The 27,150-nt window shown below is 45.5% G+C and overlaps 1 protein-coding gene across 4 annotated transcripts in view; it reads left to right on the top strand.

The window, feature by feature from the left end:
• Positions 1-27,150, top strand: part of LOC126259744 (protein amnionless) — a 139,796-nt gene that overhangs the window by 90,653 nt on the left and 21,993 nt on the right. For all 4 annotated transcript variants that reach the window (XM_049956733.1, XM_049956734.1, XM_049956730.1 and 1 more), the window contains exons 6-7: positions 4,594-4,753; positions 11,714-11,876. In XM_049956733.1, coding sequence (XP_049812690.1) covers positions 4,594-4,753; positions 11,714-11,876 — 323 coding nt within the window. The remainder of the gene's footprint in view (positions 1-4,593; positions 4,754-11,713; positions 11,877-27,150) is intronic.

The following is a 27,150-nucleotide window of genomic DNA, read 5'->3' as shown; positions in this document are numbered from 1 at the left end:
TAAACCGGTACTAGCCAGCCAGTGTCCTATACGCCGTTGTGCTATGGGGGAAGGGGGGTTTCTTTTGTACTCATAGGTCGAGAAGACACGCCTACATTTATTGCAGTATGCACACAGCTTATCATTCCTCTTTCCTATGGGAAACATGTAGGTCGGGTAGTTACTGCACAAACTTCAAGACCTATTTTTCCTTTACGTAAAGGTATATTCCTTAAGGACGCTATTATATAACATTTACTTTTTTGCAACTGCTTCTGTTTCTCTTACTCATTGCTTTGCTACGTGATTTAAAGCATATGAAGCACTGGTGGAATATGCAGTATTCCAAGATAAAACCGTAAGCTCATTATATTCATTCCGGATCTAGAACTGCAACAGTACTTTAAATTGGCAGTTTATGTAGGTACGATATGCAGCCAGTCGCTTTTCGAACTCGATAAGATTTATCGCACCACTAACTAGTGTTCTAGCCACAGCAGGCTCATAATCAGATAGCAGTATTACGGGAACATGCACTGTCCATCGCTTTACGATGCAGTCCGCAAATTTATTTTCAGTTCAGTGATGCAGTTTTTATCACGGTATTTCTATCGGTGTCGTAAGAACACCGACGAAACAGTTCTTTGATTTCATTAGTCGTAAAATAACACTGGCCGATGCTAGGAAAGAGGGCGGGGACATCAGGAAGACTACTGATGTGTTGCAGGGCTGTTAGCTTCCACGCAAGAGACTACGAACGCTATGTTGGATTGGGGCAGCACAACAGAACGGCATTACCGGAGCACTGCTGCGATTGTGGGTAGCCTATTAATTTTCAGAGATGATGAGTAGACTGGATCTGTATGTGGTAGATAGCAGTGGTTGTGCACATGCAAATTAATTAGGCAATTGAAATCGTTAGGTAGGGCAACAGAGTGGCATTATTAGGGCACTGCTCCGATTGTTGGCGGCCAATTAATTTTCAGAGAGGATGAGATCAGAGTACTTGTACTTACTAGTAAGCAGTGGTTGTGCACGGGCAAATTAAGATAGGCAATTGAAATAGTTAGGCAGCACAACATAGTGGAAATACCACAGAAATGCCACGCTTGTGGGCAGCCTATTAATTTTCATAGAGGATGAGTACAGAGTACCTGTACTTGCTAGTTAACAGTGGTTGGGCACGTGTAAATTAGGAGAGGCAATTGAAATCGTTAGGGATCGGAAAAGAGCGTCATTATCAGAGCTCTGCAACGATTGTGGGCAGCCTATTAACAGAGGATGAGTACAGAAGTCCTGTACTTCCTCCATAGCAGTGGTTGTGCGGAGCACTGCTGCTGTTGTGGACAACTTGTTAATTTTCAGAGATTGTGGGTACAAAGAAACTGTGCTTGGTAGATAGCAGAAGTTGTGCTCATGGAGATTAGGAGAGGCAATTGTAATCGTTAGGGAACAGAAAAGAGCGGTACTAGAGCACTGTCACGATTGTTGGCAGCCTATTCATTTTCAGAGAGGATGAGTACAGAGGACTTTGTAAGATGGCAAGAACTATGCCCCTTACATGAAGTCATTAAAGATCACCTAACTCACGTTGAGCGAACAGTAGGGCTGAACAAAAAATGACTGACAAGGCACAATGCGTCTTGTAGAGGGTATAGTATGGACATAATGGAATAATTAATGTCGGGTGATGGTTTTAAAGTAATTCACACGACATGAAAACTTTGTGGAAACGAGTCGATTTACTGGACTCTAGTTTACCACAGGGAAGCATTTAGAGTCGACCGTGGCCGGCTGGGGAACGGCGAAGGGAAGCGACAATAGGCAGCTTAGGGCGGCTCAAGCTCTGAGAAAGCGGTAGCGCGGCGCCGCCTCCAGCCGCCTTAAGATGAGTGACAGTGAGTGGGTGGTTGACTCCGACTCCATGCTGGTGTACCGGGAAACAGACGGAGAACTTTATGCCTGTTGATAAATGTCCGTCATCCCGTTTTCTGTGAAACATGCGAGAAAGCCGCGCAAAGCTACGGTGGAGCGGTCAACAGAGGTCAAAATATGTGTGTTCGTGACTATAGCAACTTCATGGTGAATTCACGGTCCACAGTGCCTGAAGTAAACCAGGTGAAGAGCGACAGCATGAAATACGTCATCCTCTGATGGGAACGTAGGACCAAGGAATTTGAAGTACTCTCCTGGGATGCAGAATTCCGGAAAAATTGGTGTTTGTGCAGACGCTAACCTTGATGGCTGCCCTGGGAGAAGCGAAATAGCAGAAGTTGAGAGGAAGGGAAATTTTGTGGGAATTTGTTCACTTCCCAGAGCAGGCATTGGTCGGCGCTGTGAAGCGATGCATAATTAACGCGACTTCTGCTGCAATTGGCGTAAGTGATTCTGCTGGAGGGGAAACTGAGGCGAAGAGCGGACTGTGAGAAGCCTCCATAGAAGTCTTCCGTTCCCAGCTTGCCTAGAGTGAGGACGTGGCATTCTTTACTCAGCTTGCCTGGGAAAGAGTGAGCATCTCTGCAGTTTAGGACCTAGCAAATGGAACGATTGAGCTTGGAGATAGGAAGTTTTGGTTCAGCTATATACTGAGCAAGATAGCTAGGAGTGAATAGATGAGCGCAGCCTTGCAGCACCACGAGGTCGGCTGACGTCTGCACAACGACGCCGCTCCGCCACGCTGTATTCGGTGATATCGCGCCGTCTCCGGCCACTGATTAATTTGTTGGATCACGTCGGCAAAATTTCCACGAGGGTTTCATGGGCCGTGTATTGTAGAATTCTTCTCGCACTTCACATTACGCTTGGGTCAGTCGATAGGAATTACTTTTGAGTTATCGCGCTTTGCTCCACGCAAACGCAATTTATTATCACTGCCTGATAGGAGACTCTTTAATGTGATGACTGAAGGTCGGGAGTTAAAATAAATTTGTGCTAATCGACTGCATCTGTTTTCAATCAAGTAGTTGAAATCCCTAGTCGCTTTCTTAATTAATTTTATGTTCAACAGTTGCATCTGGTGTTCAATAGCTGAATATAACATCAATGTGCACCCCTTTTTAATTAAAAGTGATCAATTCTGAATAAATTAATGTCAACACTGCCACCGCAGTTCAATCAGGAGTCACAGGGCCATGTTACTTTTTTGCGTTATCCGATATTGCGGCAGTTTTTGCACTCTCTGTTGATCTGTTAGTCAATTAGTTGGGGAGAACACATGCCAAAACCAGCTAAGTGACGGGTGGGGTGTTACAACTTGTACTTGCTAGATAGCAGTGGTTGTGCACGTGGAGATTAAGAGAGGCAATTGAAATCGCTTGGTAGCACATTATAGTGGCATTACCAGAGCACTACCACGATTGTGGACAGCCTATTAGTTTTCAGGAAGGAGCAGTAGAAGGGAAGGGTACCTGCATGATGGCACTGGTTGCGCTCGTGCTAATTAAGAGAGACAACAGAAATGTTTAAGCAGCTTAACAACATCGACAGAGAGTATGCTACAGGCTGCCGACCTCCTGGTTGCCGGTGCTTCCAAAATGACAGGCCGTGTGTGATCGCAGGGCAGTCGTGTCACCAGACGCCGCTGTGACCGGCCAAACAGCATAGGCGGAACGAGCGTCGTTTCTCCTCTGCTAACAGCAGGGAAACGCGGTCTACACAAGCTTATCGCCAATTCGCCTCGGGCAATCAATAGCAACAGCCCGCGTGTGCCACCTCTGTGCTGTCTCGTAAGGCCGATCAATGATATTTTATAGCCAATAAAGTACAAGAACTGTGACGCTGGCGGTCTTGTCGTTAGGAATGCAGTGGACTGAAGTCGTTACATCCCAGCTAGTTAGTCACTGCCCCGAGGAATGCAAATGCAACGTGGCCGGAACGTCACTTATTTTAATATTAGCATTGTAAGTATTTTATAAGAAGTTACGACAGTCTCTGTCTCTGTCTCTTCCTCCCTCCCATCCTACTCTCCCCCCACTCTCTCTCTCTCTCTCTCTCTCTCTCTCTCTCTCTCTCTGTGCGTGTGTGTGTGTGTGTGTGTGTGTGTGAGAGAGAGAGAGAGAGAGAGAGAGAGAGAGAGAGAGAGAGAGAGAGACAGAGAGAGAGAGAGCGGTTTGTGTCGTGGCTGTTTCCGGCAAGATGCAAGTCTTTTTAGTTGATCGAAGAAAATCCCCGACCCATCCAGGAAGCGAATCGCGGCCCCTTCGGTTTGCATCCAGCCATTCTGTCGTCACGGCAGTTGACACGGAAGGATATTTATGAGACTGAAATCGGCCAAGAAAGGCTATATATTTATAAGAACGGTATTCTCAACCTTCTCTGCCAATCGCTGGAATGGATGAAGTATGAACTTGGAGTCCGGAAGGCAGGTATCGTTCGTTCAAAGTGCACCAGAAATCGTCATTGGTTGTACCCTGTTCTTTCAGTAATACTGCGGAGCAGCCTCTCCGACACGACAAGTGAGGTCATCAGCGACATGTGGTGAAGCGAGAACTAAACAGGATCAGTTACCTCTGTTTAAAAAAAGTGCGACTGATAGTCTTAGCATACGGTCAGCCTCCTGCTGGGAAGGTGGGGTGTTCGTGACCTGACAAACTGTGGGGGCTTCGCGTGTTGCAGATCCGAATCTGGGAGTGCTGGCGGCGTCTGTGCAGGCGTCGGGCCCCGAGCTGCGCGGCGGCGCCGCCCTGGCTCTGTTCGCCTTCATGGTGGGCGCGCTCGCCGCCGTGCTGCTGCTCATGGCCGGACTCTTCTTCCTCTTCGTCTACCGACACGGACAGTGAGTACCGCCGCATATACTCCTAACACCCTCTTTGCACTGCATGCTCTCGCGAAGTAAGCTATCCCACAGCTGTTGTAGCTGGTCCTCGATATGATCTCGCTGTCCGCTGGAGTACCTTAACAACCAACAGACAATTCGTAGAGGTACGTTCCTTGTGTGGCCTAGCATTGTCCAGTGGAAAAACCGATCGTGGCACTGCCGCACGATAGGTAACATGTGAGGACTCAGGATATCCGTGACGTACGGTTGTGCCGTCATCGTACCCACAGGCACCACCAGACATGACCTTAAGTCAAGCGTCCCCACATCGTGACACCAGGATTGTCCCTCCAAAAATCAAGGGGCTACGATGAGCTTAGAGCATAGTACGGCGATCCTCCCTTGTAGGGATCAGACGTGCTCGACCAAAACCTTGACGACTACAACGCCTGCCCTGACGTTCCCATGCAGTCTAAATCTGGCCACTGTTATACCCGATTGCACCACAAGTCTGGATATTGCAATGTTAGACTAGCGGGCCAAATGGAGACCCACAATGAGCTCACTTTCAAACTCTGTCAGGTGCTGACAACACTCAAACGAGCACGTGACGCCAACGTGTCCTCCTCAGTGATGACGCCACAACTGACGCTCTTCAAGGCCCTGACGTACCCTATCAACCTCGGTAACAACACTAAGCACGAATAACACTAACGCACTCCAGTGACCGTTCCATCTGTTACAGAGAAGTGCAACTCATATCACTTACGAGAAAGGCAGAAAATGATTTAGCCGTTACGCCTTCTCGCCATTTGTTAGCAGCAGACACAGTGGCTGCTCCAAAGACTGAGTCGGCGTGGAGTTTTACAATTTTTATTGAACTTTCTTTACAATTTCTCCCTCGTCGTCGCTGCCCAGCCCTGCGGATCCCTCCGCCTGACTGCTGCTGTGTAGATTCTCCGACAATGCGCGCAACGCGCGCTGCTGATCGCACTCGGGGGCCTCAGGCCACCAGTGCTCCGCTGAAGCCAGGATGCCCTGTGGTTGAGATGAACTCGTCGCCGCTCGGCAACCGCATCACCATGATGTCAGCTGCCGACGCCTGCTGCACCGGCGGCTGGGAAGCCGTCAGTCGCGATGTCCGTGAGGTCCCGTCATGGACGGACCACGCGCCGTGGTGCCGGGTTGTCGTGAAGTCCGGGCGTCAGTCCCCGGCGGCGCCTGTGACCGAGACCGCGCTGCGGCCGCTCCTGCTGGACGTTCTCGCTGTAGTTTTTCAGCCATGGTGCCGACCGGACTCGGGCCGACCCCCAGAGCTGAAGTTGGCATCTGGCGGCGAACGGATGACTCCTGCGAGCTGGAACAGACTTCCGGAATCGTCACCTACGAAGATTGAGCATTCGGACACGGACCACGTCCGTCCTCAGATCCGAACTGCTTCCTAATGGCTTCTGTCTGTTGCTGCCTGCGCTCCACTATTTATGTCCGGCAGGAGGACGTTTTTTACCGTCGGTGGTAGCTGTTGTTATTACTCCCGCAGTATATTGCAGCGTAACTTAGCGTGCTGGCCTAACTTCCCCTTACTCACACTCTCCAGGCTTCGCTCGGCGCTCGGTCTGTGTGCGTCCTTGCGTCAGCTGGTTGGTAGACTGCAACTGTCAGCAAGGCTATCTGTGCCGCACATACTTCGCAATGCTGCGATCGCCGGCTGCCTCTGTTTTGCCACTCTCCACTGCGTGAAGCAACGCTTACTACATGTGGCTGCAACATAGCTATTACAAAAGATATGTATATAATATGTTGCAGCTAGGATCTAATGACGACACTGATCTGTTAGCTCTTACGATGAACGAACTTTATCCTAACATTCACTTCACCGTAGAACATCAGCACAATATGCACATACATTTTCTTTATTTATGCACTGCTAAAGTCACAAGAAATCAATCGTTTTGAATTTATCGCAAACCTACAACAACTGATGTCATTATTTCTCAGAACTCTTGCCACCCAGAACATTAAAACAAAGCATTTTTCCAAGAAATGATAAGCAGCTGACTTAAACTAGACCTTAATAATTCAGAAACTATAAAGAACTGCGTCAAATTGCCTCCCATAACGACTATCATTTTTCCGTAGCAGTTTTGGTAAGATATGCAATTATGTAATTCTAAACTTGAGGTTATTCAAAATCGAGGCAACATAGTTAGTGACGATGCAGTACGCAAGGGAAAATTCATCTCGTTTCCCTTTTCGGGAATGTTTCTTATAAACTCAGTGCATTGATTCGCAATGTTAATGTTAGAATTGCCTTCGAAACCGGTAACACACTAGTTCAGGTTGTACCCAACGTTAATACTGAAAACAAGAAATTTGCAACTGAAGACATTTATGAAACCTGCGGCACTGATCCGTAACGCCTTTTATATTGGCCAAATAGGCAGAAACTTTATAACTAGATTCACAAAGTATACAGAAGTAGGGAGGAAAAATGTGGGAGACAAATCTACTTCGCTTCACACTTAATTTAAAAACATATTGCCAATAACCTCACGATTTCGCATAAAATGGGAAAAGGTACAGATAAGTACATTTTTGAGGAAATTGAAATCAACAATCATGTGTACCGCAATAAGAACGATATTCTTAATGAACAAAAATGCCTAAAACATTGTATTCTGAATACCTTTCAGACTGTTTGCACAGTACGAATGTTACACAATAATGCAAGTCGCTGATTGCGTCCACATTACTATGAAATGAAATGTCGTGTGACGAGGGCCTCCCGTCGGGTAGACCGTTCGTCTGGTGCAAGTATTTCGATTTGACGCCACTTCGGCGACTTGCGCGTCGATGGGGATGAAATGATGATGATTAGGACAACACAACACCCAGTCCCTGAGCGGAGAAACTCTCCGACCCAGTCGGGAATCGAACCCGGGCCCTTTGGATTGACAGTCAGTCGCGCTAACCACTCAGCTACCGGGGGCGGACCACATTACTATAGCACATTATCACTAAGTGTTACGTTTTAACAAATGTTATCTGCAGACGCCGTACATTCATGTATCTATAGTAGCAATTTTTATCTGGCAATCTTGATGAGCAACTGGAATCGTTAGCAAATGTATCTGACAGCGGAGATAATATTTTTGAAGAAGAAAATCACACCAGTGACGACAAAGTTCTTCCATAAACTAATTCAGTAAGCGTTTCAGGTACTGATACGTCAAATAACCATGTGCAAGCTGATCAGATAATTCAGTCTAAAAACAAAAACCAATCATGTGGAAATTAGGACATTTTCTGCACACTGGAAAAGCAACTACCGCAAACGTTATAAAACTGATCCCTGCTCTCACGAGACACTATATCGCCAGAGTAAGCGATAAACGATTGACGATAATACTCAGGATATTGTGGTCAAAATAACTGAAATTGAGGGTCTAAGAATTCGTAGTGATGGCTGGGGAGCATTAGATCAAATTACTGTTATTACTGGCTAGTGTGTACAAATAATATGGTGAATCAACAAAGAATCTGTAGGATACAGAAACAGGTAGAGCTATCTTACCTACCCTTACGTCGCTTGCATCTCAAGCATGTTACGTTTCGATGACACGTCTGACCGAAGAGCACAAAGAGTAAATGACGAGTTGACCCCTATGAGAGTTCTGTAGGATAAGTCGGCGGTAATACTTGTAAAAATACATAAACCTGGCACAAATGTAACCAAGTATGAATAACTAGTTCAGTTCCTTATGGCCACATGTTGTATCAACATCATGTCTGCATGTAGAGATATCATCTGCTGTTTCCATTTGTTTACTATCGTTAGTTTCCGAATGGAGGTTTCATTCATCATAGCTTCTCTGAGCGTCATCTGTTGTGCTTTCTCTTTTCGTAATAATATTTTTACACGTCTCTTTATTATGCATCCTTGATCCTTGCCAGTATTTTAAATTCCAGTTCGTTTTGTTTTTTATTTAACTTTTAAAGCATCATGTCAGTTTTTATCTCATTATTTGCTTCTGGCTGCTTGGCTACCTGTCCCCTTCTGTCCCTGCTAATAACTTTCGTCTTCCTCTGTCCTCTGAGGACGACTGACATATGTCGATTTCCTAGATAACTATCGTGTTTTTATGGTGTTTGCTACAAGTAGTTTTCGACATTATTTAGTTTACATAACATATATTCATTTTAATAGTAGACGAGTTCACAACACATTAGTTTTTAATTTATTTCTTTTATGGAGTGTACGGGCGAGTTCTTTTGAAAATTTATATATTTAATTTGTTGTTGACGCTTATTGCTACATTCTTCGCCATTTGACTGATTCTGTTGTACCTTGTTGTTTGTTACTATGTAGATACCACTAATAATTGCCTCAGACACCGAAACTCGCCGTGGTTGGAAATAAAAGCGCAAAAGCTTCTGACATTTTCTTTAAAATTATAATCCCAGTTGCGGAATCATCACCAAGATGTTCCACATGCTGGTCACGGAATGTAATCATTTACATACTAGCCGACTAAGTGCATGAATAGAAAGTGAGATTGACATCTGGCCATGTCTTCTGGGTGCTTAAAAAGTAGATACAATTCTTATAATTATTTATTTCTACAGGGTGTAATGGGTATAACCGCAGACATTTTTATGGGTGACTGAGAACAGTGTACTGAACAAAATTACATCAGTATTCACTTCATTTCTGAACGAGTAAATGTAGTTATTAGCAGTAGTATGTTTTTAGATTGGTTAGTACTTCCAAGTACATATGGCGAGAGCAAACCATTAATGTTTATTTTCCCTTGGGCAGCATGTCATATTCTGAAGTGTGGATGAGTGGACGCAAAACGGATAGCCTATACTGAGAGGTGTGGTACATATTGTGCTGCAGTTACAAGCGTGCAGAAAATATCAGGTAGGAAATTATGTGTCGTGCTTGTGGTAAGAGTGTTCGATACAGCGGAAAAACAACCACACCGATGTGTGTACATATTAAGGTATCGAATATAAAATATTTGAACTTATAATCGTTACACCCTGTATGTTCTTGTTGCAATATTTATACGCTACTGGTCATTAAAATTGCTACACCAAGAAGAAATGCAGATGATAAACGGGTATTCATTGAACAAATATATTATTCTAGAACTGAGATGTGATTACATTTCACGCAATTTGGGTGCATAGACCTTGAGAAATCAGTACCCAGAACAACCACCTCTGGCCGTAATAACGGCCTTGATACGCCTTGGCATTGAGTCAAACAGAGCTTGGATGGCGTGTACAGGTACAGCTGCCCATGCAGCTTCAACACAATACCAAAGTTCATCAAGAGTAGTGACTGGCGTATTGTGACGACCCAGTTGCTCGGCCACCATTGACCAGACGTTTTCAATTGGTGAGAGATCTGGAGAATGTTCTGGACAGGGCAGCAGTCGAACATTTTCTGTATCCAGAAAGGCCCGTACAGGACCTGCAACATACGGTCGTGCATTATCCTGCTGAAATGTAGGGTTTCGCTGGGATCGAATGAAGGGTTGAGCCACGGGTCGTAACACATCTGAAATGTAACGTCCAGTATTGAAAGTGCCGTCAATGCAAACAAAAGGTGACCGAGACGTGTAACCAATGGCACCCCATACCATCACGCCGGGTGATACGCCAGTATGGTGATGACGAATACACGCTTCCAATGTGCGTTCACCGCGATGTCGCCAAACACGGATGCGACCATCATGATGCTGTAAACAGAACATGGATTCATCCGAAAAAATGACGTTTTGCCATTCGTGCACCCAGGTTCGTCGTTTTGTAGACCATCGCAGGCGCTCCTGTCTATGATGCAGCGTCAAGGGTAACCGCAGCCATGGTCTCCGAGGTGATAGTCCATGCTGCTGCAAACGTCGTCGAACTGTACGTCCAGATGGTTGTTGTCTTGCAATCGTCCCCATCTGTTGACTCAGGGATCGAGACGTGGCTGCACGATCCGTTACAGCCATGCGGATAAGATACCTGTCATTTCGACTGCTAGTGATACGAGGCCGTTGGGATCCAGCACGGCGTTCCGTATTACCCTCCTGAACCCACCGATTCCATGTTCTGGTAACAGTCATTGTATCTCGACGAATGCGAGCAGCAATGTCGCGATACGATAAACCGCAATCGCGATAGGCTACAATCCGACCTTTATCAAAGTCGGAAACGTGATGGTACGCATTTCTCCTCCTTACATGAGGCATCACAACAACGTTTCACCAGGCAACGCCGGTCAACTGCTGTTTGTGTATGAGAAATCGGTTGGGAACTTTCCTCATGTCAGCACGTGGTAGGTGTCGCCACCGGCGCCAACCTTATGTGAATGCTCTGAAAAGCTAATCATTTGCATATCACAGCAACTTCTTCCTGTCGGTTAAATTTCGCACGTCAACTTCGTGCTGTAGCAATTTTAGTGGCCAGTAGTGTAGAAGTAGCCTGCAGTGGTTGGTTCTACGAATTGATGCATAATTTGAATTGTCCTACATTGTAAAGTTGTCCTTTGTGATGGGCTTTATGGAACACATTGTGTGGATGATGTACACACGTTATTTCACCTTATATTGTAAAGTGACACATGGACCATAGCCAAAGAGACGCACACAAGCGCTGTCAGCAGCAAACCCAGTGTATAAGTACATACATGTTTTATAATATACAGATATTCCGAATGTTTAATGCCAACGTTATTATTGTGCACATGGTGTGTTCTGGTAGACCGGAGGGCAATGGTTCACATACATGCCTCTCACTATTTTCATGATGATATCTCATTTGAGTGACTACGTTTCTTACTGCTTTCTTCGTGTTTACACTTTCTTACCCCAAACAAAAGTTCATGTTTGTACCTCATCAGATAGGGATGAGGACGTCATGAGCGCCTATCCCTCAGTACGTCTGCGACGAGCTGTTTAAAGAGGACTCGCGCTGTTGCAGGTCGCTGCAAGGAGACGGCCGGCCATTCGTGTTCGCTCGCTTCGAGAATACGGACCAGGAGGACAGCCACGTGTCTGTGGTGGCGCCGCCACCCCCTGAGAAGGCCTTCGACAACCCCATGTACGGCAAGGGCGCCGCCGGCGGGGACACTGCCGTGTCACAGGTACTTTCGTGGCCAAGATATCGATTTACAAGATTGTGCAATAACACGGCGAGGATTATACAGTTACGTCCCATACAGCAAACATTAGATTTTAAACAGGCAAAGGTAAAGGTAAAGAAGACTTTACAATGGACCATTTGTAAGTTGTGGATAAAATTATATAACGAAGTGACGAGTATGCATTACCACTTTGTGGTAGCTTCTAAGAAAGCTTTTGACTTGGATACGCCAAAATCTACACTAACAGCGTTTAAGAAAGACTGCACTGATGAGGCCTACGATAACATACTAAATTATATCTACATCTGAGCTACATTTTCTATCTGAATCCATCAGGATAGTGAAAAATTCAAAACTGAAGATGATTCAGTAAATGAGATCTCATATCACGAGAACTATTCTCAGCATTATTACAGGAAAGAAAACGAAAAAGCAATGCATCTGGTGTACCATATACCATCTTACGCTTCCTGATGGTATTGTGTGATTTGCCTGTAGCGCAGATAAATTTCTAGAACAAATTTCTAACAAATCAAGTTTGGTAGTAGACCTCAAACAGTAGAAAGATAAAAATAATTGTAGTGTAGGGTTCTAGTGGGGTTGGGTTCGTACGCGGGGTTGTGCAGATGTGGACTTATTTTGACAAACAATACTTATTAAACCTAAAATACCTTCCTCGGCAATTAACAAAAAAGTAATTTGACAAACTGAATTTTAAAATGTGGCCTAGTCATAGTTTCTGAAACATGGGCGACAGATTAACACAACAAACGAATAAGTATTTCTTTAGCACAGTGATGAAACTGTTTGACATTAGCACCGCCCCAATAATACTAAATTGTGTGCCAACAACAAGAACTCAAACAGTTCTCAATATTCGCCCTTTTGGCAAAAAAAAGAAAAAATGAAATGATCACGAAATGAAAACAGCTTCCAAATAGAACCAATTACTAAAAAAACCGTAGATCATAAAAACAGCCCTCAGATTTAATTGGGGTTACATACGTTAAGACTTGAACTAAGTACTAGATCTACGAACCACGACCTTCACCGCTGTCACTATTAGCAACACTACTACCAACCAACTGAATATTACCAAGGCAAAGTTAACAATTACAATTCTCCGTACAACAGCGTATAGAATTCTGGTTACACTCACATCATAATGATGACAGACGGGTGAACAAAACTTTCGTTCCGAGGAAACAACCGCACACGCAGTGCGCAAGCAAGCACAGTAACCTCAGCACACCACACTGAGCACACGGCTCTGTCCTGTGGAACGTGACTGGCAAATCGTTACACCCGGTGTACTCTGCTTGTACCCTTCAATGTACACTAAACACAGCGTGCATGAACTCAACCGACCAATATTCGACTGTCGGTCACCAAATTACACTGTCAATGTTCCTCTTGTAATACGGAAAGCCCCTGTCTGCTTATCTTCTGGAATCGCCGTCCTCTCGCCCGGGAAGGACACCAACCGCCCCCTGGCCTATATATATGAAGACAGTAACTATTCTCGAAAGAACAGATTACTGTTGTTGACCGTGCAGCTTTCCCCTGGAATAAATAATGACTAATTGAAACCCACAGCTGCCGATAGGTGTTGTTGATATACCTCGATGTGGACAGCTGAAAATGTGTGCCCCGAACGGAACTCGAACCCGGGATCTCCTGCTTACATGGCAGACACTCTATCCATCTGAGCCACCGAGGACACACATGAATAGCGCGACTGCAGGGACTTATCCCTTGCACGCTTCCCGTGAGACTCACATTCTCAACTGTCCACAATTCTACATATGTAATGTACAGCCGGCCGAAGTGGCCGTGCGGTTAAAGGCGCTGCAGTCTGGAACCGCAAGACCGCTACGGTCGCAGGTTCGAATCCTGCCTCGGGCATGGATGTTTGTGATGTCCTTAGGTTAGTTAGGTTTAACTAGTTCTAAGTTCTAGGGGACTAATGACCTCAGCAGTTGAGTCCCATAGTGCTCAGAGCCATGTAATGTACCTTATAGACATTTGCCCATTCACTCATTACTCGCGCACGCTTTGGCGATTCCCGTAAGAGTTTGAACAAGCTGTGCACATTCGCACAGACGAAGGTCAATGGCTGGGTAGCCTGTAACTATATATATGAAGACAGCAACTATTCTCGAAAGAACAGATTACTGTTGTTGACCGTTCAGCTTTCCCCTGGAATAAATAATGACTAACTGAAACCCACAACTGCCGACAGGTGTTGTTGATATACCTCGATGTGGACAGCTGAAAATGTGTGCCCCGACCGGGACTCGAACCCGAGATCTCCTGCTTACATGGCAGACGCTCTATCCATCTGAGCCACCGAGGACACAGATGAATAGCGCGACTGCAGGCCCCCTGGCCTGTTGAGTCCGCATTCTGCTGCCGAGCCCCACGTCAATCATTAGTGGAGTCCCAGTCTCGGCTCCTCGGCACACCCGCTGTGCAGTAGGCTGCGTATTCGCTGGCTTCAAAAATGGTTCAAATGGCTCTGAGCACTATGGGACTTAACTTCTGAGGTCATCAGTCCCCTAGAACTTAGAACTACTTAAACCTAACTAACCCAAGGACATCACACACATCCATGCCCGAGGCAGGATTCGAACCTGCGACCGTAGCGGTCGCGCGGTTCCAGAGTGTAGCGCCTAGAACCGCTCGGTCACGGCGGCCGGCATTCGTTGGCTGTCCACCGAATGATTGTATGTACTTCCTCTCTCACCGCTGCTACTCGGCCACAGCAATGGCTTCGGCTTGCCACGCTGCTTCAGACGAGTCGGGTCAATGTCCCAACACAGACGCAGCTCCATCACTCGACTCGTCAGCCCATCGTAGCACGGCTGCCAGTGGAGGTTTACCTTGAAGTCTCCGTATCGCCCCCTCTGCCGCCCACATCTCCGGGCACAGCCCGCTTCATGAACCCCGGTCGCCGTCACCCAGCACAGGCACGCCCGGCGTTGACTGTTGGCTGCCCGACCGCTCCCTGCGGCCACGGCTCTGACTTCCGGATGATGTTTTCTCGTTGTGTCCAGAGTACCTCCGTCTCCCGCCGCCCGACGTCAGCCCGGAATGGCAGTAGCTGCAGCTCAAAACGCTGCCGACCCCACCCCTCGGCCAAAGACGTGCGCCAGATCACCACCACTGTGATCGGCTGAACGAGCAAGAAGTACAGCGTGCCGCGAATCTTAAATTCATTGCACATAATGTATAACAAATATATCGAAAATGAAACAGCACAAGTTTACAATGAAGTCGTAGCACCAGTGGTTGATTTTGTGTACGCGGAACAGCTAAGAAAACTAAAACTGACAGCTAAAGAAATAAACACAAGAATAAAACTAGTTAGTATTGTTTTTGGTAAACTAAATACGATTTTGAAATGTGAGCTTCCGGTATGCCTCAAAAGGGACGTTTACAATGAGTGTGGTTTGCAGACTATTTGGTCGGGCAGCAGAAGGAACCATGACCACAAGGCATCAAAGGCAAAAGAGCTAACAGAAGATGGGCAGATACCTTGGAAAACATTTAGAGGCTACATGGAGCTTAGAGCTCATGCTAATGAGTGAAAGAGTCTAGAGGAACTTATATACAGCAGGGGATGTAAGATGAATGATGATCACACGACTATACCAGTCGGCCACAATCCTTTTGCATCTAGGAGTGAGGTTACTTAAGTCTGCTCATGTGTTTTCCAGTGCACTTGAAGTCCATCAGATTGACGTCTACTATTCTAACAATCAGACAACTTTCTCGTGAAGCTATTCGGGTTTCCAAAGTGTATACAAAATGGTTCAAATGGCTCTCAGCACTATGGGACTTAACATCTATGGTCATCAGTCCCCTAGAACTTAGAACTACTTAAACCTAACTAACCTAAGGATATCACACAACACCCAGTCATCACGAGGCAGAGAAAATCCATGACCCCGCCGGAAAGTGTATACGACAGTCCAAAAAACGGGTACGGTTTTTATTTACTGTAACGTCACCGCGTGTCTCCGATAACGTCCATGGAACGCCAAGTGCATTGGCCCCACGGATCAGTAGTACAAGCGAAGGAGATCACAGATACAATCACAAGTCATTGTAGATGAAAAAAATATGAACTAACGAAACGGAATACACAAACATCGGAAATAAAAGATGAGAAAAATTAGATTTCGCTTCCCACGCCCGGGTTCCCGGGTTCGATTCCCGGCGGGGTCAGGGATTTTCTCTGCCTCGTGATGGCTGGGTGTTGTGTGCTGTCCTTAGGTTAGTTAGGTTTAAGTAGTTCTAAGTTCTAGGGGACTTATGACCACAGCAGTTGAGTCCCATAGTGCTCAGAGCCATTTGAACCATTTTGAAATCAGATTTCAAACTGACAGTACAGCACTGAATTTTGGTGCATGGATAGCCCTTTCATCCTCTTTCAGCAGATGGTTGATTGTATAAGGTTTGTGCAGCCTGCGGTAGACAAGGTGGGGTGCGCTTTGATGCCCCCGACAACCACCGGGTGACTCTTCAGTGATGTTTGTCCGCTGCTCCAGGTTTTCCTTGGAACATGCCACTCCAGCACTCCGTACGTTCAGTGTCATCCACGTCCCATAGGGTATATCGTGGCCAGCATGAAGTTCCCATTGATATCCTCAGACCAACATCCAGTAGCTATATTTCACCACAGCTCGATGCAACGAAATCTGTGATGTAAAGGAATAGCCTCCGCAGTCTGCAGGATTTCTTTTTCAGAACCTAGGTGGATCCCTAGAGTAAGTTTTTCTGCTTTTTCATGTCGATCTCTCGCATTGTTCTCCTTGGGGTATTATTTTCATGAGGCAGTTGCCGCAGGCGTCATATTATTATGTTAGTGCATGAATTCGTAGCGCTTTTGTTTCGCATGTTGTTATTCCGGTTGCTATGGGTTTATGCATCTATTGTCATTTCTTATTCATAGTACACCGTTATTATTTGAGTGCACATGCTGTCACTTGGAGATTGTGAGTGGAGCTGTGGATGCTAGAAAATGGAGTTCCAAGTAGAGAAATCGGAACATTTCCGACATATTCTTCTGTTTGAGTTCAGTGGAGGGTTAACAGCAGTGGAAGCAGCCAGAAACATTTGCACCGTGTACGAGGATGAAGTCATTGGACAGAGCACAGTAAGAAAATGGTTTTCTCGTTTTGAGGAGGATCGTTTTGACATTAGTGACCCTACAAGTTAAGGAAGACCTTCTGGGCTTGATGAAGATCGTTTAAACGCATTAATCCACAATACTGCACGTCAGTGTACTCGAGAACTGGAAAATGTGATGAACTGTGACCATTCCACCATCGTGCGACATTTGCATGCAATGGAGAAGATCCAAAATTCGGGTGTATGGGTATCACAAGCTCTGAGCCAAAATCACAAAATCAATGGGTGCATCTCTGCTTGATCGTCATCAATTGGCTCGTGAAAAACAACGATCATTCCTATCCTGTATAGTTACTGGTGACGAGAAATTGCGTCTTTATGCTAACATAAGGAAAAGAAAGGAATGGTTGAGCCCAAACAAAGCAGCAACTCCCTGTACAAAGACCTACATGCATCCACAAAAGAAAATGTGCTTCTGGTGGAACGACGATAGTGCGGTGTAATACGAATTGCTTCCCCGAGGTGTAATCATCATAGTTGACATTTATTGTCAACAACTGAGACGCAATCCAAGAGCAACTCCACGATAACGGACACCTGCATTCTGCCAGACTTCCAAGAAAACACTATACAGGAGTTGGGTTGGGAAGTCATCACTCACCTACCTTACGAGGTGCGACAATAAAGTAATGAGACTGATTTTCTTTGCAAGATGTGGCAACCCTGCAGGCTTGCGTAGGCACAATATCTTTGAATTTGGTCTATAAGTTGCTTTTAGTCCAAGCGGCACATCGATGCAACTGTTCAGTCGTGACTTGTGCTGTAATAAGTTAAGATGTGTTTGTGTCTCTCGTCACGGAAATGGAACTGCATAATATTGAGCAATGGTATGCCATTTCCTTTTACGTTAAATTGGGTGAAAATGCGACGACAATTTACGGTAAGCTTCAGAATGCTTTTGGAGAGGAGGTTAAGTCAAGAGCTCAAGTTTTTCGTTGGCATAAAATGTTTAGTGAAGGCAGCCTGCATGTCAAAGTCAAAAGTAAAATGCATGCTTGTGTGCTTCTTTGTTTCGAAGGGAATTGTTCATAAAGAGTGGGTGCCTCCTGGACAAACAGTTAACCACTATTACTACAAAGAAATTTTAAAAAATACTTCGTAAAAGATTCTGCATCACGATAATGCGCCATCCCATACTGCTATGTCATTACAGCAATTTTTAACCTCAAAACAAATTTCAGTACTACCACAGCCACCTTATTCACCAGATATCGCTCTGTGCGACTTTTTCCTATTTCCAAGAGTCAAAATGGCGGTCAAGGGACACCATTTTCAAACAACACAAGATGTCGAAAAAGCTGTGATGAGGGTCTTGGAGGATATTACAGAAGATGAGTTCTAGAAATGTTACCATCAATGGCAGAAGCGCTGGAAAAAGTGTGTGCAATCAGACGGGAACTACTTTGAAGGAGGCAACACTAAACTTGACTAAAACGGTAAGCAACATTTTTTTCACATCAGTCTCATTACTTTATTGTCGCACCTCGTATTCACCTGATCTTGCACCCTCAAATTTTCCCCTTTTCCGCTCTCTATAAAACAAACTTCAAGAAACCTCCATTCCAGATGAAAATACGCTCCGAATATGGCTCTATGAGCTCTTCGCCTCAATTTCACGAAATCGAAAAGTTACCACAGCATTGACAGACCGTTGAAATAGTGAAGGAGAATATATTATTGATGACTAAAGTCTCTATTATGTGTATATGTTTTGTTTATTAAACTAATGGAATAGCGCTACGAACGTATGCACCAACCCAATACAATTCGCTCTGCCTTATTCAGAACAGTGTAAATCTTTCTAATGAGCGAAATTCCTCCCCAAACGTACAGAGTATTCCGCTGCGGAGCAGAGGTTAACTTGTGGAGAGCAACAGGGTGGGCAACTCAGGTGCTACTAGCTGCATTGCGAATGATGTTATTTCGGGATTACACGATAATTTTCGTGGGCTTCGGAGTTGAGGCTGCGATCACGCTTCACTCTCACGTACTTTGATGCGTCATAGCCAAGAAGCAGTTGATCTCCTCAAATTATCTTCAGCTTCTACTACCTTTTGTTTCTCAATTGATATGTGTAGATTTGTGTTATGCTGGGGTTGGGCTTCGGTGATTCACATCATGATACTTTTACTCATCTTCAAGTACTGTTGACAACTATATTTACGTTTTCTCAAAATTGGTAGCTGAGGGAGCAACTGCTGCAGCATCTGCGTAGGTGAGAGGATCTTGTGCTGACTCCCACTGGATGGCCGCTCATGTAGATGTTACACAACGGTGAGGATGGAGTATCGCCTCGAGGAAGGGCGTTTTTCTGAGTCCCTTAGAAACTCCTTTTGATGTTCAAAGTGGCTTACAATCTCTTATTTTGTTGCAACCATTGGACGAATGTGTTAAAAGGCAATTTCATGTGGTTGCATATAACTTCCCAACCAATTTTCTATGGCTGCCAGTAACGCCGTCTTTCGGTCAAGCCTATGATCTGGGCTCTTTCCGATCCATCCTCAATATTTATGTATCCTACTCGGACGTAACTGCTCTGGGATGCAGAACTAAATGACAAATGTACGAGGGTGAGTCAAATGAAAACCTTAAATATTTTTTTAATGTTATTTATTGTGCAGAAATGGTACAAAGCCGTATCACTTTTCGACATAATCTCCCCCACGCTCAATGCAAGTCCTCCAGCGCTTACAAAGTGCATAAATTCCTTTAGAAAAAAAAACTCTTTTGGTAGTCCGTACAACCACTCATGCAGCGCGTAGCGTACCTCTTCATCAGAACGGAACTTCTTTCCTCCCATTGCGTCTCTGAGTGGTCCAAAGATATGGAAATCACTTGGGGCAAGGTCTGGTGAGTATGGTGGATGAGGAAGACACTCAAAATGCAGGTCTGTGGTCGTTGCAACTGCTGTACGGGCAGTGTGGGGCCATGCATTGTCATGTTGTGAAAGGACACCTGCCGGCAGCAATCCACGTCGTTTTGATTTGATTGCAGGCCGCAGATGATTTTTTAGGAGACCTGTGTATGATGCACTGGTGACAGTGGTCCCTCTAGGGACGTAATGCTCCAAAATGACGCCTTTTTCGTCCCAAAAGAGAGTCAGCATAACCTTCCCTGCTGATGGTTCTGTTTGAACCTTCTTTGGTTTTGGTGACGAGGAATGGCGCCATTCCTCGCTCGCTCTCTTCCCAGGTTTTGTCCCCAGTAACGATTCTTGCAAGGAAGCCATCACCTCTTCGTTCGAAGCGCCGAAGAAGTTCTTCACAAGCATCAACACCATTCTGAGTGTTAGATGTGGTTGCAAAATCTATTAAACAAATCAGCCTTCAAATTTTTAATTTAAGTCGGCCGAAGGCCTTATTTAAAATTAAAACAAACTAAATTAATAGACAGCTGAAGGCCTCGCACAGTACTTCAGACTAAATTGAAAATCACAATCTAAAACCAACAGAACAGTGGTGCCCAGAAGTGTCCCAAGGGTCGGCCTGAGGAGGTAGCTCTAACGTAAGGGGAGGTGAGACAGGCAGCCACGAGTAAGGTTAAATAATCGGATGGCAAACCGACCCAGGGACGGCTGAAGGACCGACCAACAACCTAATCAATTTCGTTCCGCCCGACCAACGGCACGACAACGGAAAGTATCAGCTGAGGACGAAGATACCAGCACCACTATGTCTTCAAAATTGGCTGCTGTAGCACCTATCTTGTAGACACTTTGTGAAACTGGAGCACATCGTGCACAATGTGGTGTGCTGACCCATGGCTAATCTGTAAACATGCTGCAATGTCATTCAGTGTCACTCGGCGGTTTTCCTTCACTATGGCTTCAACTGCTGCAATGTTCTGTGGAGTCACAACTCGTTGTGACTGACCTGGACGAGGAGCATCTTCCACTGAAGTCACACTATTTGCGAACTTCCTACTCCATTCGTAGACTTGATGCTGTGACAAACATGCATCACCGTACTGAACCTTCATTCGTCGATGAATTTCAATAGATTTCACACCTTCACTACGCAAAAACCGAATAACAGAACGATGTTCTTCCCTGGTGCAAGTCGCAAGTGGGGCGGCTATCTTTATACTAATACTGCGACGGTATGTGTGCATCTGCACTATGCTGCCACCTACAGGCCATTCTGCACACTGTTTGTAGCACGCTTACCAACTTACGGGGTACCGGCGCGAAATTTCGATTTGTTATTACAAATTTAAGGTTTTCATTTGACTCACCCTCGTGATTTTCGCATGTAGTATCCCTGCCAAGTAACATACTCGTGGATCGATGAAACTTGGACCGTACATAGAAAGAACTGCTGGAGTGTAATACAGAAGGTCATCGAAAGAAATACGCAGTGAGACGAACGGAAATAAACTTCCATTCAAAAGCAATAATTGCTCTGAAGTCAGCGTAGTTTTGAGATGGTCCCCTGGACATTACAAACGGCGGGACGTGGTTCTTAGTAGGGTGTGTAAATACCACAGACAGCAACGCATGCTCTGAAATGCGGCCTGGCGTTGTGGACAAAGTTGGTAAGGAGATGTGGTAGGGCGCCCCACTCTTCCACCAGTGCGGTGGCCAACTGCTGGATGGTGGATGATGCATGTGGACGTGCTCCAGTACGTCATCCCACACTTTTTCAATCCGATTTAAGTCGGAGGAGCGGGCAGGTCAGTCAGATCGCGAAATATCATCTTGTTCCGAGAGCCCATCTTCCTGAGCTGTTCGATGCGGTCGCGCATTGTCTTTCATAAAAATGAAGTCAAGGACGAATTGGACCCTGAAAAGACGCACATGGGAAGGAGTACAGTCTTACAGTAGCGTTGACCGGTGAATGTACCGTGTTCAATGATTTGGAGGTCAGTGCGCCCACACAACATTATGCCTCCACACACCATAAAATCTGGACCACCGAAATGACTATTTTCGACAGTGCTGGACGTACCCTCATAAGGCGAGAGGTGGGAACACCGAATGCATCAAGGAGCAATATCGAACGTGATGCGAGCACGTAGCAGAGTATGCATAGCCGCCCGAGGTGATCAGACACTCTTTCTATGTACGGTCCAAATTTCATCGAGCTGTGTTATTTGGCAGTGATTCATCATGTGAAAGTAACTTTCGTCCTTAATTTTGTACACTAGTGTAAGAACAAAATTTGTGGCCTCTTGCACGGTGTCACAGATACTAGTGGATGCAAAGGGCAATTGTGTTTGGTTGTTGACGTCAGACTTCACATGCTGATTAGAAGCAAAATCCAAAATACAGAGAAGGTTGTCGTCAATCGTGATAAATCTACCCAGAGAGTCGAGAAACGTAAATAAGACAACGCTGAGTTCAGAGTAATCGCGTGGCGCGTGGACAGAAATCTTCATAGAACAAACGAGACAGCGGCTGCCAGCGGCCAGCTGTGGTACTTATCAGCGGTATGACGTCAGCGGCTACACCCACCTCACGTGCCGGCTTGACCCTGCACGGGATCGTGCGCCAGCTCCGTTGTCACACAGCCCGAGGATCCCTGGCCGCGGCTGAGAGCCAAACGTAAATGACTGCCAGGCACAAAATATATGTTGTGTCAGGATAAATATGTGAACAGAGTACAACTTTCCTAGATGGAATTCACAGTGATCCTTTAAAGAGTCTGGTCAGTATCTTAAGAGGTGGTGTTAGTTATAATTCTACTAAAGACGCTAGAGGGATGCATTTGGTTATCATTCTGTACAAGACCTTGTAGAGGATCTAAAGGCTGCTGATATAGAATAGTCGCGCGTGAAGATTGCGTTTTTTGCCACTGCTAACGATTTCACACCTCCGTAGTCCTTGAGATTCCAAGACGTCAGAAACGCATTGAGAAAACCTGATGCAACTTTGAAATGTTGATACATCGTTCTGCGAGGATTAAGAACACCGCTCTTACTTTTTCTGATATTTTATGCACTCACATTTCTATGTTACGCGACAAGTGTCAAGAGTGACTATCGTTTGCAGCACACTCAGCAACTAGACCGGCTGGTGGTATTGGCGGCTAATGATACATCTCACGTCTCGGGAGCTACAACGTTGACAAAGCTACTCGCTAACGAAACTCGTTCAAGGATGCGCGGAGAATGATACATGCAGTGGAGACTATAATCGAGACGTTCACACAGATGTTTAATTACTTTACAATCTAGAGGATTCTCAGGCCAGAGAAGTCTGTACAGTATTTTTCCAATTATTTGAAGACTCTTCTAGCAGTGAGGCAAAGCGCCCTTTCCCCTAAAAAAGCAACAGTCGTTACAATCGAAAGGGATCGCCCAGAACGGATTCATAACCAGATCTCGTTCTACGTAGGTTTAGGCGGCGGGTTTTTCGGAACATATCGCTACCGAACGTCTTGTGTTCTATCGACAATTGTTGCTGAGTGTTCATCAACATTTCTCGGTGGACATTCGATGTCCATCCGTCCGATACGGTAACTAGTACGACTCTTTAGAGACGAACATCCCCAATTCTCGTTCTATTTGCGAATCTATCGTTGCAGGAACGACTATTGCTAAGACTTTGTATGAGCTCAATTATCTCTGATTTTTCCGCCATGGTCGTTTTGCGTAATGTATGTAGGAGGAAACAAGATATTGCCTAAATCGTCTTGGAACGTCTCCTCTCAGATTTTCAGTAGTAAATCTATCCGTAATGGACTAGGTCTCTCTTATAGCGTTTTTTACTTAAGTTTCATGACCATTTCCGTGACATTCCCGCGCTTACTAAACGAACCCTTACGAAACGTTCCATTCTCCATTGAATCTTGTCTCCATTATTATTACTACCTGGTAAGGATCTCCCACATGTTGCAAACGCGAATGACTCGTCTTGCCAGTCGCTTGGAGCGCTTCTGTACTCTATCAATCTACAATAAACTGGCGCTAGAAAGGGAACAAGTTCTTTCGCATAATATTATTTAAAATACTACAGATAGTCCATAAATTCAGTAGCCTTTCCCCTTTTGAGCGGTTTTAGCTGATTTTCTTCTCTTTGGCTACTTGTTTCAGTATGTGTCATGTGACCCGACAGGAAGGAGGAACCTTAGCACTATCTTCCTAAGGTAAACAGTGTCTTATGGCAGAATTCACCATGTCAGCCTTCTCTACGTCGGCTTCCATTTTGGTGCTAGTATGGGCACTGATGCTTTTCCGTTGCTACACCGATGTTCACTTGAGGACAACTACCGATCTTCTTCAGAGTCCCATCCAAGAAGTTGGCTGAACTGTTTTTCAACACACTAGTTTGGTTCTACTTATTTTACTAGGCCCGTAGCATGCCGGTTCACTCAGAACTATCCCATGGTATGTCCGCCCCTGGTAGCTGAGTGGTCAGCGCGACGGAGTGTCATGCCTAATGGCCCGGGTTCGATTTCCGGCTGGGTCGGAGGTTTTCTCCGCTCAGGGACTGGGTGTTGTGTTTTCCCTATCATCATCATTTCATCCCTACTGACACGCAAGTCGCCGAGGTGCCGTCAACTCGAATGACTTGCACCATGCGACCGGTCTACCCGACGGGAGGCCCTAGCCACACGGCATTTACATTTTATCCCATGGTATAATCTTCTGAGGCAATGTAGTTAAGGTCAAGAAAGAACTTGTTCTACAGATGAGTGGAGTAAGTTCATAACCCGAAGCCTCTTCGGGAACGTTGGAATCGTTACATTTACGTGCCAATATATTGTCCCTCTAATTGTATTTGTGCAATATCATAAGAGTACATTTAAGATGAACTGTGAAATTCAAAACCACAATATTATAAGTAAAAATAATTTGCACATACTCTGAGCTGTGCGCGGCTCGTGTTCGTGCAGTTTATTGCTTGACATCTTGACTTTGCCGTACTGCCGTTCCGTTTCTTATTCCATTTACTGGCGTCACTAAGTTGCTGGCTTGCCTTCCCGTGAGTGGCAGCAGCAGCGCTTATCGATAAGGGCACTGTCATACTATCTTTGGAGCGACCGCTAGTATTTCCGGGTCGTCATGTGTCGGGAGTTCATTCGGGACGGAGCAACAGTGAGGTCCCGACAGCCATGACTCGCCCGACCGTTGCTGACATACGATTTAAGTGGGGACGACCTTGGTTGGTCGTTCGGTCGGTCGTCTCATCGGACGACTTATATTTGGTCGCCGACCACTTCTGGGTTCTCCATGTGTGTCGACTTGTGATTCGCCCCTGTTGTTCCACAGTCACTGGCAGTAGATCGGTTGCGACAGAACAACGAGGAAGTCTCCGCGGGTTGGGACCGCTGGCAGAGTGGACGCGAGGTCGGATTGTGAGGCGCTAACTGTGAGAGCTATAAAGTTCGTTGCTCACCGAACCTGGACGCTGAAGTTGGATGATCAGTTAACCTGCTACGAAATCTCAACTGCTGTGACATCTCTTCGTTCATTGCCAGTTGTTGCTTCCTGGGCGATTCCAGCTAGCAGCAATGTATGGTGTGTTGGAGTCAGCGAAATTTTGCAGCCGTCTTACTGTCTGGTCTTTAACTGTTAAATTGGTTTGTTACTTATCGCCGGCCGGGGTGGCCGAGCGGTTCTAGGCGCTACAGTCTGGGACCGCGAGACCGCTACAGTCGCAGGTTCGAAACCTGCCTCTGGCATGGATGTAGATGATGTCCTTAGGTTAGGTAGGTTTAATTAGTTCTAAGTTATAGGGGACTGATGACCTCAGAAGTTAAGTCCCATAGTGCTCAGAGCCATTTGAACCATTTTTTGTTACTTATCAGTGAAGTGCACCAGCAGTATCTTCTGCCTTGTGGCCGTTAACGCCCCAGTCACCTGCCTTGGTCGTTAGCGTAGTTTTCCGGCAGTCTGTTTCTCCTCGCCGTGTTGATGCTGTCCGGCACGGTGTGTAGTTCGACAGCCTTTTAGTTGTTTGTTCATATTTTTTTCTTAGAGTGGTTATTGTGCCTTGGCTGTTTTTAGAAGCCAATTTTGAAGACATAGTGCTGCTGGTATCTTCGTCCTCGGCTGATACTTTCCGTTGTCGTGCCGTTGGTCGGGCGGAACGAAATTGATTAGGTTGTTGGTCGGTCCTTCAGCCGTCCCTGGGTCGGTTTGCCACCCGATTATTTAACGTTGCTCTTGGCTGCCTGTCACATCTTACCTTACGTTAGAGCTACCTCCTCAGGCCGACCCTTGGGACACTTCTGGGCACCACTGTTCTGTTGGCTTTACATTGTGATTTTCAATTTAGTCTGAAGTACCGTGCGAGGCCTTCAGCTGTCTATTAATTTAGTTTGTTTTAATTTTAAATAAGGCCTTCAGCCGACTTAAATTAAAAATTTGAAGACTGATTTGTTTAATAGATTTTGCAACCACATCTAACACTCAGAATGGTGTTTTATAATCTGGTGCAAATATCTATATCAGCTTGCCAGTCGAATTAGGCAGGAAAGTGAAAATCCTCGGATATTTAAAAACGAATAAAAGAATACTTTCGAGCTAATTGGGTAGGGATTTTGATACAGTTTTCACAATTTTCACTAACAGACTGATTCACGAGGATGGTTTGTATATGCAGGGTGTAAACGGTAGAACACAAGTAATTGATTTAGAAAGGCTAATACCATGTTTGTCCATTTCCTACGGTTGTCCCAGAAACAAAACAGTTCACTTTGGGACAATATTTTCGGATAAGTAGTCCCTGCACAGTGCACCCAGATTAAATTGACTTCTGCACAGCAGACCAGGAGAATTCATTACAAAGGACCAAAACACAACGGGGTCTTGCTCCATCTCCTCTACCAAAAAGAGGTGCACTTACGTAAGCAATCGGTTCGTGTTATTTACCGCTGCCTGTACTGATATCACGAACGTGAGACGCAAACACACAGACAACTAAGGCATGCGTGCTTGAGTCATTGTTAACATGCCTGTCGTTGACAGTCGTCGAGTTACCTGTGCAAACATTCTTGCAATTCTGTTAAACGTTATGATGAAAGGGAAACTTACTATCGCTAAACTATGCGATATTCACTTAATTTACGGCGAGGCAAAAGGTGTTGTAAGAGTAGCTCTACGAATTTATCGAGAACGTTTTCCACAACGAAGA

The sequence above is a fragment of the Schistocerca nitens genome, chromosome 5, assembly GCF_023898315.1.
Source record: "Schistocerca nitens isolate TAMUIC-IGC-003100 chromosome 5, iqSchNite1.1, whole genome shotgun sequence".
Taxonomy (NCBI): Eukaryota; Metazoa; Arthropoda; class Insecta; order Orthoptera; family Acrididae; genus Schistocerca; species Schistocerca nitens.
Note: the sequence above shows the minus strand (reverse complement) of the source record. Positions and strands in the feature narration are given on the sequence as shown.